This window comes from Malus sylvestris, chromosome 4 (assembly GCF_916048215.2).
Source record: "Malus sylvestris chromosome 4, drMalSylv7.2, whole genome shotgun sequence".
Classification (NCBI taxonomy): Eukaryota; Viridiplantae; Streptophyta; class Magnoliopsida; order Rosales; family Rosaceae; genus Malus; species Malus sylvestris.
Window position 1 is genome coordinate 26,844,770 of NC_062263.1, and position 15,767 is coordinate 26,860,536.

The window sequence follows — 15,767 nt, forward strand, 5'->3', positions numbered from 1 at the left end:
AACATGACGTACCCAAGACAAGTAGACAACAATGATAGATGGACCAAGATTGTCTGTTCTTCTTGTTTCCATGCATTTCCGTGTTTTTCTGTTTTGTGTGATCACGTCAATATTTTATATTATTTTTTATAGAGATAATAAGATAAAAAATAAATAGTAATATAAAATATTGACGTAGCTTAACCGTGATCATACAAATATAAGAGCATGGGAGGGCACGAGAACAAGAAGGACAAACAATCTTTGTCCATGATAGATAACGTAGTACAGACAAAATCTAACAGTCTCTCTCCCATCGGACCAGGATCCTCTCCTGAGCTAAGGATGAGGATCTTCCTCATCAAGGGATGTGGACCGTTGAATGAAAATCCAACGGTTACAATTATTATAACTTTAAAAGGACTCTCTGTTTGTAGCCGTTGGATTTTCATCCAACGGCCCATACTCATTGATGAGGAGGATCCTCATCCTTAGCTCAGGAGAGGATCCTGGTCCTCTCCCATCACAGCCGTCCATTTTCTCACATGGCCCAATCATTTCCGGGTTCATCCCATCAAAATATATCAACCGTACGATTAACCCCACAGAGTCACTGGTCGTTTTATCCTGTGCATCCGAAACCATAAACATTTGGTTACAATCGTCCCCCTTATCTTTTTCTTCGGGGACGGACAGTCACAGAACAGAAGCTTAAACGACATTAAAAACCGAGCTGTGGTCAAGGAGGTCAAAGGATGTCGATGTCGTTTTCAGGTGTCTCATTGCCATCCTCAGCTTCAAGGCCACCAAGCGATCTCTGCTTCACTGCTTACCAATTCTCTTTTGGGGTGAGTTCTTCTCTCAACCGTCGATATATATTTTCCTGTATTTCTATATTTGTATATGCTGCTCTACTTACTTTGATCTTTGTGTGTATTTATATCGTTAAGTGTAGTAGAAAATAGGAGAGAATCGGTGAAAAGTTTGGATTTTTAAGACTGGAAAATGGAAAATTGGACATGGGAAAATTTCTGTTTGTTTGCTTGTTCTGTGTTTTTGGGAGGGAACCAAGCTGAATTGATGAAATGGGGTGTTTGGTGTCCTGGAAAATGGGAGGGAGGCAGAGAATTTTTTTGATTTTTCAGACTGAGAGAAGTAAAAAATGGATGTCAAATTTGTTTTTCTTTGCTTTATCCATTGTTTTTTTGGGAAACCTAACCGAATTTATAACTCAGGTAGTGGAAAAAGTGGACTTTTGTGAATGGGGTGGTGAAATTTTTAGTCTTTGTGGAAGATAGAGTGAGGTCAGGATGGTTTGAACCTCGGTTTGGCAAGGCGATATTCTAAACTACTCTATTCTACTCTAATCTTGGTGCGTATTTATCTGGTTTTCTTTGAAAATGAAAAGAATCATATTTGGTCTCCCTAGATTCTAGAGGGAATAAGAAACTGAAAAAAGGGATTTTGTGAGGATATTTGGTCTCGTGCTTAGTTGCTTCATTCTGTTTAATTAGCCAGAAGAAGGAATGGGGCCGGGCCGGGAGCGTATTATCCTAGGTTTTTCAGGTCTGTCCTGACCGGGTTTCATCTGTACGAATGTGAAAGATGAACACAGATAAAGCATGAAAAGAAATGAAATTAAGGAATTTTGTTTGTTTGGTTGTATGTAGGCTCCAGCAAACTTCTTCCATTCTGGGCCAGGTGGGCGAGTTGTGCTCCACGGAGGGCCTCACCATTTCTGCCGGAAATTTTGTGGCTTAAAACGATGGATACTAGAAAACCTACACAGTCAACATCATAAGAGGAAAATTGGACCTACAAATGAGTATAAGAGCATAAAAAATGAAGTCAAAGATCACTTAACGGATCATTCTTATTCGACTTTATCACTTGAAGGTATGCTCCATAATTGGTTGAGGTCCTTGAGGATTAGTAATATAAGAATTTGTATTTTTCAGTTACTTATCTTTTCTTTCCATAGTGAAATCTTTTTAGATTCTACTTGTGCCTCTGCAGATTCCAATGATCGAACTACAAAAATAACTTTGCAACTTGAAGAAAGTTCTTTGCCAAGTTCCAAACCACATGATTCTGTAACAGGGCCTACTACTTCCTTAGAATCTCCTTCCATACCACAAACACATTCCTCCGAGTTTCTCATTGAGGGTGGTGCAGAAGCCTCACTCTGTATTGCGGTCATAGGAGCAACTGGCGAACTGGCAAGGGGAAAAATTTTCCCAGCGCTTTTTGCTCTGTATTACAGCGGCTTTCTTCCAGAGGTATGATGACTTTGATATCTATGTAAGCTGGGCCTTTAGCATAAAAGTAAATATAACATTGGTATGTACACTGAAGATCTTGTTTGGTGAAGAATAAAGTTATCCAAACTTGTTTGACATTTCAATAAATGAAAGGGGTTTCGGTTTCTCACTTTTTTTTTAAAATTGGCTGCAGAATGTTAGTATCTTTGGTTATTCAAGAAAGGATATGACAGATGAAGACCTGAGATCAATGATTGCTTCAACTTTGACTTGTCGTATCGACCATCAGTATGCTTCTTGTGTCACCACAAATTCCATGCCATCTGTTCTAGGCTTAAATTCTTTTCTTGTTTAATTGGATCCATCCACAAAGGGCTTAAATTTATCTGAATATTTAGCTTACCATGGTAAGTACGTTCCAATTTTCCTCTCAGAGAAAACTGTGGAAACAAAATGGATGTCTTCCTTAGTCGAACACACTACATTAATGGAGGCTATGACAACAGAGAAGGGATGTCAAAGCTCAATGTGCTGATGCAGCAGTTCGAGGTAGAATTTATGCTCAGATATTAAGAAAAAATTTCTTGTCTTATGTGGATCTTATATGACTTTTGAAATTACTAGGTGGATGCTTTTGATAATTGGTTCTTTAACAGTTAACCTACCTCAGGGAAAATCTGAAGCAAACCGGATATTTTACCTTTCCGTGCCGCAAGAAGCACTTATAAATGTTGCGTGTTCAATCGCTGACAATGCGCAAACCCTGAAGGGCTGGAATCGTGTAATTGTTGAGAAACCCTTTGGCTTTGATGTATTATCATCTCATCGGTTGACGCAGTCTCTTCTTTCAAAGTTTGAAGAAAAACAAATCTACAGGTCTTTGGCACTCCGTTTGTCTTTTCCACACATCACACTGACACAGATGATTAGTGCTGTCCATTCTCGTATTGATAGTCTCTTATTTCAGGATTGATCATCTTTTGGGAAGGAACCTCATCGAAAATCTCACAGTTTTAAGGTTTGCTAATCTAGTGTTTGAGCCGCTGTGGAGCCGTACATACATACGCAATGTACAGGTAACTTATCTCAATAGTATATTCATCTAATGAAATCTGATGTCTTTGATGTATATAAAACACTTGGATCGTATTGCAGGTCATTTTATCAGAAGACTTGGGTGTCCAAGCGGGAAAGTAATGCTGATGGCTGTATCGTTGTTCTTTTAATACATATTAATGCAATTAGAACCGTCTATGATAATTCATTTCTTGTGTTTTTGATGAAGGTACTTTGATGGTTACGGCATCATTCGTGACGTAGTACACAGTCATATACTTCAAACAATAGCATTGCTTGCCATGGAACCACCAATAAGTCTGAATGGGGAAGATATACGAAATGAAAAGGTACTTGCTTGTTATACTGATTTGTAATGCCGATAGTGTTTCTTATGACTAGCTATTTCCTTTCAGGCCAAACTTCTGAGATCAGTTCGGAAATTGGAGCCCAGTGATGTTATTCTTGGTCAATATAAAGGGAGTACTAAGGATGAGGTTGATGTTTATACGAACAGCCTGACACCCACATACTTCGCTGCTGCATTGTACATTGACAATGCACGTTGGGATGGCGTGCCTTTCCTGATCAAAGCCGGCATGGGACTCATCCAACACAGGTTGCATCTATCTCAGTGCTTCTTTATACTAAAACTTTATTATATTAGTCAAAACATTTATAGCCCACTTCCGAATGTTCTGAGTTCGATGGTTACATAAAATGCAGATTTAACATTAGGATGTTATACTGGTTAGAATATTCTGTTTATGTTAAGAGCCATATACATGTCCAGGGAAGTTAGAAATCTAGCTTAATTACGGTGTTATCTCAGTCATTTCTTGGAAGTGGATAAATATAAGTTTATTCTTAAAGATAGTTTTGGTAGAGCCGTAGGGGGCGAATAGACTTGTTTTTCTTTTTCTAGCTCTGCCCTACTGGGGCATATATGATATATCCGTAGATAGTAAATTCCAAAAGTGAATATATTTCGTTTACATGCAGCTTTTAGTGTAAATTGATTAGTGATGAGATAAGATTTACCTTAACAATTTCGAATCTTCTTACTGAATACAAGTTGTACCATGCAGAGTGGAGATACGTATACAGTTTCGTCATGTTCCAGGAAATCTTTATCGTGAGCGTATGGGGCACAACATCGACCGTGCTACCAATGAGCTGATTCTGCGTGATACCCCCGATGAGGCCATCCTAGTCAGAGTTAACAATAAGATTCCGGGATTGGGGTTGCAGTTGGATTCTCCGGAACTGAATTTGCTCTACAAGGATAAGCAAGCACTCTAATATTTTCTTGTTTTACTACAATTATAGTTGGTAACTTGGTATCATTTAAATTCATGTGCTTCTTATTGGTCATGGCAGGTATAATGTGGAAGTGCCTGATTCATATGAGCATCTCCTTCTTGATGTCATTGACGGAGACAACCACCTCTTTCTGAGAAGCGACGAGCTTGCCGCTGCGTGGAACATTCTAACTCCAGTTTTGAATGAGATAGACAAGAAAAATATAGCACCGGAGCTGTACCAGTTGGGGGGTCGAGGTCCCGTTGGAGCTTACTATCTCTGGGCAAAACATGGGGTTCCCTGGGCTGAGGACTAGCAAACTTAGAACCTCTGTTGGTCTTTTCGTCTTGAACAAACACATTATTGACATTGGATTTTTTTTTTGGATTTTTTCTTCACCTTGCGGTATTTACCTTCATTTCCGTGAGAGAGCTTCTCTCCTTCTCTGTGAGAGTCCTTCCCATTTTTTGTGAGGGTTTCCATCTTGCCCACCATTTCTGGGGCTGACTCTAGCTTTTGGCTGGAGTCGGTTGCCCATTTTCTCGTTCTTTTGTTTTCTCCTCTTTTCCCCATTTCTGCCGTTTCCTCTTTCCTCTTTCCTCTTTTCTTCTTCCTTCTTTTCTTTTCGCTTCTCCTAATGTTTCTCCCCAATTTTCTCTCTGGCCTATCCTGTTCTTTTATTCCCGTCGGTATCCCTCTCCCCATCCCTCCCTCAGTCCGATCTTCAGCCACTTTTCCTCTTGAGTTCGTGTGTAGAGTTTGGATTTTTTTCTTGGCTCGGGTATTTCCAACACCGCCACTTTCTCCTTGCTGTCTGTCGTTTTCGACAGTGTTGCTCGTGGGTTTCCCCGAGCTTCTTCTTGGTAGTTGGCTAATCCTTCTTTGGTGCCGACTATCTCTTGTTAATGGCTGTGATCGGGTTGCTGTTCGGGGGTGGCGGTGGTGTCTGCGGCGGCGATACTTGGTGATGGAAGACGCTATAGTTGGCTGGTATGGATCTCTGTCGGTGGAGGAGATTTTAGTAGAAGTTTCTCGGCAGTTGTGTGTTTTTGGGCTTTACTGTTGTTGGGTCCTCTTTCTGGTTTTCTTTTGGTTTTGGCCCTTTTTTGGTTGTGTATAGTTGTAAGTAGGATCTTTGGTTTGCTTGTAATTTTGGGCTTGTTTTAATAAAAGTTAAGGGAGTTTGCTACAAACAAACTCTTTCCAAAATTTTTTTTTTTAATGAACTAGGGCTAAAATGGTTAAAATAAAAAGAAAACTAATGAAAAGGGCTTGAAAACTTGAGTTTTAATGATAAGGACAAAATAAAGGGTAAATTGAATAGTACCAGGTTTAACTTTTTAGTGTAAAAATGTGATTTTTCGTTAAAGTGAACAGTACCGTTGACTTTTCGTTAAAACTCCCAAATAAAAGCTAAATTAACTGCCCACGTTTTGGGATGTTTCTACTAAGGTTAAGGTTAATGTTGGGAAGATTCAATTTATAGAAACAATTTGCAGAAACCAATTGATGCGGCATCACTAAGAATTTGATTTTTTTTATTCCTTTATAGTGTCATATTTTTATTAATAAAAATCTAAATTGATGGATAAAATAACGAAACCAAAATAAAATAAAATAAAAAGGAAAGAATTCAAAAATAAAATAACATAAGCCCACTCATATGTGGAACTCAGTTATATGCTACATTAGCACATAACAAAAAAAATTGATGGAATTGTGACGGAATGATTACATTGATTTCTGACATCCATTTTCAAGGATTACATTGATCGATTTTCAATTTCAGAGACCATTTCGATGGGGTAGGTCAAATTTTTAAGGACCATTTGTGATTAAAAAAAAAAAACTTTTTGGTATTATATATGCATGAATTCCATGGTTTGATTTTGCCCTTTACACTCTTGCTTTGGAGTTATTTGCTTACATCCGGTAGTACATGGTTAATTTGCTCTTTCATCTTGAATGGGGCAAATTGTGAATCCACTCCTGGGTTATGAGGAAAAAAGGGCTTTTTGGTGTTGTTTTGCCATAAACACTATATACCCATGCCAACCAGTCTCATGTTAAGGAGACTGTCCCTAATTTATACTCATAGGCCCAACACATTATAGGAACGTAATGTGCTATTTGCAATTTTATTTTAATAAATAATATTATTTACACTAGTGGGGAATGTGGTTCAAATACATCGATCTTTGGCAAGAATCAAATGCAAGACCTTCACTTTAAATAAAGAAGAATACCATTAGATCGTAGTATTAAGTGGCATATTTGCAGTTATAACTAAACATTTTCTTTGGTGGATACGCTTATTAATACCGGTTATGCCTTTTAAGTAGAGTTAATACATGCACTCTTCGCGGTTGATGTCAGAATGTGAATGAAATTCGTGGTTGGTGATAGAGGTACCAAACCGCAAGCATGGGCTAGATGGCTGAATAAGAAGATACTTCTTAGTTCTTAGATATTTGACATTTATAAATTTCCTAACACTTCAATACACATACATCTGGCAGGGGAGGAGAAAACCGAACACAGGAACTTGAGTATAAGCGTTAATGAAATTGTATTTGAGAGATCAATCTCACATTGAAAAAAAATGAAGGAATTGCATGTGCTTATAGGTAGTTCGACTACTACTCATATTGTCAATTGACTTTATAATAGAGCCTCAACTTTTTTTATGTTACCAGAGCTAGGTTTTCCCATGTTGAAATCCAACAGCCACATGTGATCCACGTCACACGATTTGTGTTATCTACGTATTAGGTTGGAAAATTCGCCACACGTGAGTGAGACTGTTTTGAGTATCAATCCCACACCAAAAAAATGAAAAATCTTGCATGTGCTTATATATATTAACTTACTTTCTATATTGTTATTTGATTTTATGATATAACCTTAACTTTTTTTTTAAAAGGCACGACATTGAAAAGTTACAATGGGTACTTTCAAATAACATTTGAACAAATTCAGCAGTATTGGAAACAACAAAACTGATATCGGGATTCGAATGCAAACGTTAAAGAAATCATGACATAGGAATTTCCAATGGGTACTTCGAAATCGCGCCCATACCAACCTCAATTTTGGGTGACGTTTACCTAATAATTGTTCAAAAGACAAAAACTGAAGCGTCTTTATGTGGTAGTGGCAGCACAATAGATGTGTAGCCATGCACAAGAAATCAATCTTCAACGGTCTCTTTCTCTTATTTCCACGCAAAACTCTCTTCTACTTTCTGTTTCGCATCTTTTCTCTAGCTCGATATTGCCCTCCACATTTCTCATTCTCCGATCTCTGTCATTCTCTCTTCAATACTTTGGCCACTCTCTCTGTCTCTCTGTGTGTCTTATTTACTTCAGAAAAACCTCGACGGTAGGAGAGGGAGTTCTCTCTCTCTCTCTCTCGATTTCTCCCTCTCTCTGTAGTACAAATTACAAGTAGCTAGGGGTCTGCAGAAATGGCTGCCTTTAGCGCCTACATGCCATTCATGGCTATGGTGTTTGTCCAATCGAGCTATGCAGGAATGAACATTATTTCAAAGCTTGCTATTGAATCTGACATGGACCCTCTTATTCTTGTTGCTTATCGTCAAGTTTTCGCGGCCGTTGCCATTGCTCCCTTAGCTTATTTGTTGGAATGGTAAAGTGAACATCTGTTAGTCTTGTTGCATGTCACTAAATTCTCTTAGGGTTTGAGTTTGATTTCAATCACCAAAGGCTCTTTCTAAAATTTTGTTTTCTATCTGGTTTTTGTGGCCGAATGTTTTCCTTCTGTCGAACGCAAGTTTTAATGGAATTTTTTGTCTCGTGCATGTAAGTTGCTTAGTTTATTTGAGTCAAATAGTCTCAAATTTTCAATATATATGATAAGTCTTGGCCTGGATTTTTCTATTATTCTGAAAAACTCTGGTGAACGTATTTAATTAGGTCTGATTTTGGCATTGAGCTAGGCACGCAATAAACGCAGAAAGCCAGCCATGCATGCAAAGTGTGTCAACTTTCTTTTGCAGTGCCTTTTTTGGGGGCTTAATTTAACGTGCCACTCGTAACTGGCTCAAGGTGGCAGCACCCTTGCATGGTTGCCATGTCATGTTTAACCATTTGTCCCTTCCTTCTTCCTTGCTTAGCTCTAGGCCATAGCTACTTACTAGCTTGGTTCCGACCTCTCATGGCTGCATGCTATTTTATTAGTAATCTTATTTCATATACATAGCTGGTAAATCAATAAGATTAAGGCTTAAGCATCCACCCATGGCATGCATTGATGCAACACATGTCCACCATTTGCTATATATGTACTTTAATTAAACAAATATTATAATCAAACTCGTTTATGTTCTTAATCATCATTTATGTTCACCTACGTGACTACGTCATAAAAAATATACAAAATACATGAATATTACTTAGTACCAACAATGTCTATTTGCTTTATGCATACAAATCACTAAATTGATTTTTCAATTTAATTAATACTTAATAGAGATGATGATCTATAGATGGATCATATTAAAAGAATAAATGGTCTCCATTATGAAAATTTTACTGGTAAATACGTCGGTTGCAAAAGAGTGAATAGGTGGTGTGCAAGTATTTTCTTAACAATAATATAAAAGGAGAAAAAGAAGAAAATGATAATTCTTAATACCAGTTTCTTTAATTTTCTCATTACAATTTAGAGAAAGTTTCTTGACAACATCATGTTTTATACGTTCTTTCTTAATTTCTAATAGGAAAACAAGACCCAAGATCACATTGCCTATTCTTTGCCAGACTTTTTTGTGCTCATTTACTGGGTAAGTGTGTTAATTTGTTCTTAATTTAATAATATGAAATATATTATGTAGTGTTAGACGAAGTCCTCATTCAGTTAAAGTCAACACCAGTTCAAGTGTTTGAGTTGTCTTCTAATTATTATCTTCAAACAGTTGGTTTATGACTTTTTCATATGTTTGTAGCTGCGTAATTCTCTTATCTGTGTATATTTGAATTTCAAATATTCCTTGTAAATAGGGTTTTCAAACCCTGAATGTAATCTCTAATGTATTATAAATACAAGCAACCCAACGTTCATTGGGTATGCTCATTGGTGAGAAACTTGGCGTTCTGTGCTTTTCCAACCTTCCATAATTTTGTACATGCAGATGGGCATCATTGCAAAACAGTTAATTCACTTAATGAAGTGTATTAACATGAATTAAAATGCAGGGCCACTGCAAATCAGGTTTTTTATTTTCTCGGTTTAAAGTCTTCGACCGCAACGATTGCATGCGCATTGACAAACACACTTCCAGCCATGACGTTTATCCTTGCAGTCATTTTCAGGTACTATATATAGTATTACTTTGTACTAATTAATATGTTATCTTTTTAGCTTAATTAGTTATTAGTTATGTTTGGAATGTTTAATTTAATTTTGCAGCAAAGCTCAAGAGCAAAGCAGGGCTATCTAAGGTGATGGGAACAATTGTGTGTGTATCTGGAGCCATGTTACTTTCATTTTACCATGGACACATCATTGGTCTAGGTGAGTCCAAAATTCACTGGACATATGCTCAGAGAATGGGAGAGACAAGTTCCAGCACCAAATTAAGCTCCTTTATAGGTCCCCTATTTGTCATCTTAAGCACCTTAGGTTGGGCATTCTGGTTCATAATCCAAGTAACTGATCATCATCACCCTCTTGCATTTTCGTGTTTTATTAGTTTCGGCATGTATAGAAATAGGAATGATATGTACTCGTCTGATGACAATCAATGTTGTGATGAGCATTGTCACCATTTACGGGTGATGAACAAAAATAGACTCTAAAATTAGTGCTACAATTTTATTTGGTTAAATTATAGCTATAGACGCTAATATATATTGGGAATTGTTTTATCGTTGTTGAAATCAAATATTAGATGTTCCCGTCCTCCAATATAATTTCAGGCTAGAGTTGGGGAAAGCTTTCCAGCTCCTTATACAAGCACCACATTGATGTGTTTGATGGCCAGCTTTGAGTGCGGGATCATTGCTGTAATTGCTGATCACAAAGTGGCTTCATGGTGGCTAAAAGATCCCACGAGGCTTATTGCATCCCTCTATGCTGTATGCACTAACTCTTCTCTTGCTTAAACTTATTCTTCAATTATTAATCATTAGATTAGCTAATTAATTAATACTAACTAATTCATGAGCATGATAACTAATGTTTACAGGGAATTATGGGTTCTGCACTAGCATTCTTCCTCTCTTCGTGGAGTATTCAGCGAAAAGGCCCTCTTTACGTGTCGGTGTTTAGTCCCTTGCTCCTCATTATTGTTGCCATTGCAAGCTGAGCTTTGCTCGAGGAGAAATTATACATTTGAACGTATGTATGCATAAAGTTTCGGTTTCATTATTTTGCAATGAGCTAAACCAATTTCCCATTAATTAATTGACTTGGAAAATCTCATGTTAAGATGCTAATTAGCTTGGTTCATATTTTACTTGATTTAGTGCTGTAGGGTCGGTTTTGATTGTTGCCGGGCTCTATCTTGTTCTGTGGGGGAAGAATAAGGAGACGAAGGATGAGAAGCCAACAAAAGCAACAGGCATGACAAATATGACAGATCAGGACAAGGCTTATGAGAAAAACGACTTGGAGCTGCAGCTGCAAGGGCATTCGGAAAGCAACACTGACGTTATGGAATAGAGAGAGGAGATCGATCAAGACAACAGATTACAACACCAGATCCGAAAGCTCACAATCTGTTACATTGTATCTCTATGCCACCATTTCATTTCCATCAAGAAGTTGGTCCATGAAGAGTCCTCTCAGCACAATATATAGCATGGTAATATGTAGTATCAAGCCACGCATCATGCATTTGGAAGTTTCTGTGATGAACTTTAATGAACCCTAATCTCATCTCATGTCAATCATTTATGTTACTTTGAACTATCAAGCACCGCAACTTGTAGACTCAAGTGACTCATAGGAGGCGGAACACGAATGTCCTCAACAACGAATAACCATCGTCTCGTTGTCCATATCTTAACAAGTGTTGAGAGTAAAATTTCACTCTTGTCGTTGTAGGGGTTGTGGATAATGGCTTTGAGTTCCTTATCGTCCTTAGTGTGCGTGTCCTTGAAGATAGTCCGCTTGCAAAGGATAGTGTCGTTGTTGTTGCTGTGCATGGAATTTGAAATTAGATGCTTGTCTACAAAGTTAGGGCTATTGAAATTAGATGCATGGAATTTGCACAACTTTGCCGTCTCTCCTCTGATATTTTTTTTTATTTTTTATCTTCAAACTATATTCTGTTCACATCAAGAAGTTTCATTTTACTATACGTCTGACTTTAATTAATTCAATTGTTGGACTGAGGAAATCTTAAAAATTAATACAATGGATGATCAATTTGAGATAATGTCACAGTAAGATTTTCATTATAAATAAATTAAAAAATATCCACACAGTGTGAAAAAAAGTTGAAATTTTATGAGAGCAAATGAGTAGAGAAATGTGGATTAGTTTGGTTTTATTTTGGGTTTTTTTAAAAAAAACGTCAAAACAACTCAATAAATTATTTATAAATAGTTTGAATCTTATGGGCTCCAGTCATATCATCAACTAAATAAGTTTCAATTCAAGTGATTGCTTAAAACAATGGTACCCATGATTCATATTATAATTCCAATTGTCAAGATCGTCTTCCAAAACGCTCTTCTTCCAATAGGCATGAGCCAACTCTGTCCATGATTTGCTTTCTTATATAAAGGCTTAACCCTAACTCTGTCCTCTCCGGTTCATCATCGGTCGTCGCATACTTTCCTTCTCCTCTTCCATGAAAACCCAACCCCGTTTCTCTTTCAACCATTTCTTCTCCTATTGCCATTGATTTCTGATTCTGTAGTGATGATGTATGATAACCCCGGCTCTATGATTTATAGGTCAGATTTGATTTGGTTTTAGAATTATTTGGTCAGTGTGGTTTTGGCTACGATGAATGCATATATTCTCATTTTTGAAACGGGATATGGTTTTCGATTTAGATCTGCATCTGATTCCATTTCGATTTAAAATTTTTTTTTTTTGGTATGAAATTTTAGTTCCGGATGTTTTTAGTTTTAACTAGAAAAATGCCTGCACTTTGCTGCCGGGACTTGAATGCACGAATCTTAACCACATGAATTAGACACATGTAACTTGAAAAAAAATTAAACAGAATCATGATCGAATAAAAAGGATAGATGAGTGAAAGGTGAAAAAGTAGGTTATTTTTGTTTCAACAGTTAATCTTTCAAGCATAAATGTTCAAAGCAACAAAGATGTAGTATACATGTTTCCATAAGTTACAAAAGGAAGATGCAGTCCACACAAATTTTGCCCCTGCAGTTACGATGGCAAAATACATGCCATGTAGCCTAGGCACCTGTTTAAGCAGTTACAAAAAAACACCCAAATGTTCAAAGCAATAAAGATGCAGGATCCCTGTTTCCATTAGTTACAGAAGGACATTCGATAAAAAAGCAAGAACACTGGCCTAAACCAGAATAACAGAGATGGCAAGGGACCTTCAACCCTAATAGAATCTCACATGCAAAATTAAAAGGAAAAAAAAAAATTTAATTTTAAAAATAAAAAATAAAAACCGTCCAACCACTGGACAATTAGATCCCAAACTAACTACACAAATAGGACAAAAACTGAAACATGGAGACATGCAACACAAAACCTGTAATTAGATCCCAATCACAAAATGTCAAACCAAAATTCCTAATCTAATTATCCCTATACTAACAACCCATCCAAGCAAACACAATGGGGTTTAGAACAAATAAACCAATTATCCAAATTGAATGGCGTTTGGAACAAATACACCGACTACTCATTTTTCTCAAGATTTACATAAATAGACAAATATAGATACGTGCACAAAATAGAAAGAAGCCCAGTTCCATTCTAAGCTCAAATCACCAAATACATGCTTAATTACTCGACCTTGACATAAATGGACAGATACGCACATAAAATAAATAGAAACTTAGTTCCAATGTAAGCTAAAACGAACAAAAATGAATCATATATTTAAAATCCAAGCATGAAAGCTTCACGAATATAAATAAAAAAGGTAGATAACTAATTAGACTTTGAAAAAAAAAAATGATGGCACATAATTATATACCTCAAAACATCAAGGAATCAACTTCTTCCTCCAACAATCCAAATTTTTGAAATTTGCAAAAAGTAAATCCATTAGCAATCCTAAGACTTTCAAATTTAACGACGAAATCTAATGAAATTTCAGCTAAATGATCAAAGAAACACCAAAAAATAAAACAAAAAAAATTTAGGAATAGTTTGAATCCAACACAACTAATTTGGTTCAGCGAAGAATACGAAAGCTAAAGGCCTAGGTGAAATGTTGAGTTAATTGCAAAGGCCCTCGACCAAAGCTATAATTGAACAGTAACGTCATGCAACCTATAATTACTTCAATACAATCGGATATAAAAGCAAATTAAATTTGTACAGACACTCTCCCCCGAGGGTTTAATCCTCCCCACTCCCCAAACCCAAAACGATGACTTGGCAAAAACTATGACTTGGTTTCGCACAATCCCTCCACTTTGTCGCCTTGAGACGTGTTCACTGAATGAAAATCAAGATGCTAACAAAACAAATAGCAAGTACTCTAAACCCTAAACCCTTTAATTAACCCTTCACATGTTGGGTTCCGAAAACCACATAAGGAGTAAAGTCTAAAATATAAATTTCAATTTAACACTGACCAGATCTCAATAAAAATAAAAGGAAGAAGAAAAAAAAGATAGGAAATAGTAGACAAATGGTCAAAGTTATATTAATTGAAATTGTTCAGAAAAAACAATGTTGAATACATACTTCCTTAGAATAAAAAAATTGACTAATTCATTATAATGGTTTTTTTGTAACCCAAGTAGAAAAGGATACAACTTAATAACGATGGAAGCCACAGACCTACATCATTTCTTATTCGGGATCAAATAGAGCATATTTCTTATTTGGGAACCAGAAATTTAAACAAGTAAGCGGCCAGATTGCAAGCTCGAGACTTCCATACCTCAAACTGAAGGCGGCGTGCTATCTAGTAGTCCAAACTTTGATCCTTGATAAATTGAACTTCCTTCTTTGATCTAACAATCGAAAAATAGATAAATAAGGCAGCATTTCATATCAATATAACACCCCTATACGTACACACACATACCAAAACAGCCTACATTCTGATTTGCATCATATCCTTGTTTCTAACTCTCTGGGGAATTTTCACAAACACCTAATAGGCAAGATTTGCTTCAATATAAAAAAATCTGATTTAGACAATGATCTCAATTGCAGATATATCTGAACGACCATACTTGTTAGTCAGTCATGTTCTAGGATGTATTTAACACTTACCAAGCAGTTCCAAAACAACATCCTACATACATATTATGTTGCCAAACTATGAATCAAGACCAAACTTTCCTACTTTGGTAATGTAATCTCCTAGTTTAGTTATGATTTGGTTCCTGTATTTTGACCTGAAAACAATTTTGGTCCCCTAGAAGTTGCCAATGGCACCCGAATTGTAACTGGAAAACAACTCAGACACATCTATGAAAAATTAAAACTCGAGGCACCAAAGCGTGAGAACAAAGAAACCAAAATAGTTAAATTTACCCTTTTATATCATACATACCATTAAAATTTTGTTTAGAGATAAAAATGGTAGCCATAGTATAGAATCCAACCTGACCAAAGAAAGTGGATTTCCTCACTTTCTAGTGCTATTATATTTACCATGCTTGAGACTATTCAAAGATGAAAAAAGTGGAAATTTCATGCAATATGAAAACAAATCCCTGATAGTTAATAATGCTTACCATAGAAGCTAACAATCTCATTTCGTACGAAAAACATGAAGATCACTAAAAGATACCAGAATATAACTTTCACCCGGAAACAAAACAAAATTGGCAACATGAACCATAAACACAAAATTAATTCCCTGACCAAAAACCTCTCAAAAACCAAATTTGCAAGCATAAACATAGTCTTCGATCTTTCTGGGCTAAATTAATAACATAATCAATTCAACCCCATTTCCACAATTAAAATTTTAAAACCATCAAATTTGTACATTAAAAGTCATGATATCAACTGCAGTGC

General features: G+C 36.5%; 1 protein-coding gene and 1 pseudogene across 1 annotated transcript; both read left to right on the forward strand.

Moving 5' to 3' along the window:
- The first annotated feature begins 658 nt into the window (after positions 1-658).
- Positions 659-5,807, forward strand: LOC126619383 (inactive glucose-6-phosphate 1-dehydrogenase 4, chloroplastic). Its single transcript, XM_050287736.1, has 12 exons — positions 659-827; positions 1,650-1,875; positions 1,975-2,258; positions 2,434-2,528; positions 2,675-2,789; positions 2,911-3,116; positions 3,208-3,316; positions 3,396-3,433; positions 3,526-3,646; positions 3,713-3,915; positions 4,385-4,585; positions 4,677-5,807. Exons 1-12 carry the CDS (start codon positions 735-737, stop codon positions 4,912-4,914), a joined length of 1,929 nt encoding a protein of 642 aa, XP_050143693.1. The 5' UTR covers positions 659-734; the 3' UTR covers positions 4,915-5,807.
- A 2,181-nt stretch (positions 5,808-7,988) lies between these two features.
- On the forward strand, positions 7,989-11,409 carry LOC126618346 (WAT1-related protein At1g09380-like; annotated as a pseudogene).
- The last annotated feature ends 4,358 nt before the right edge of the window (positions 11,410-15,767 follow it).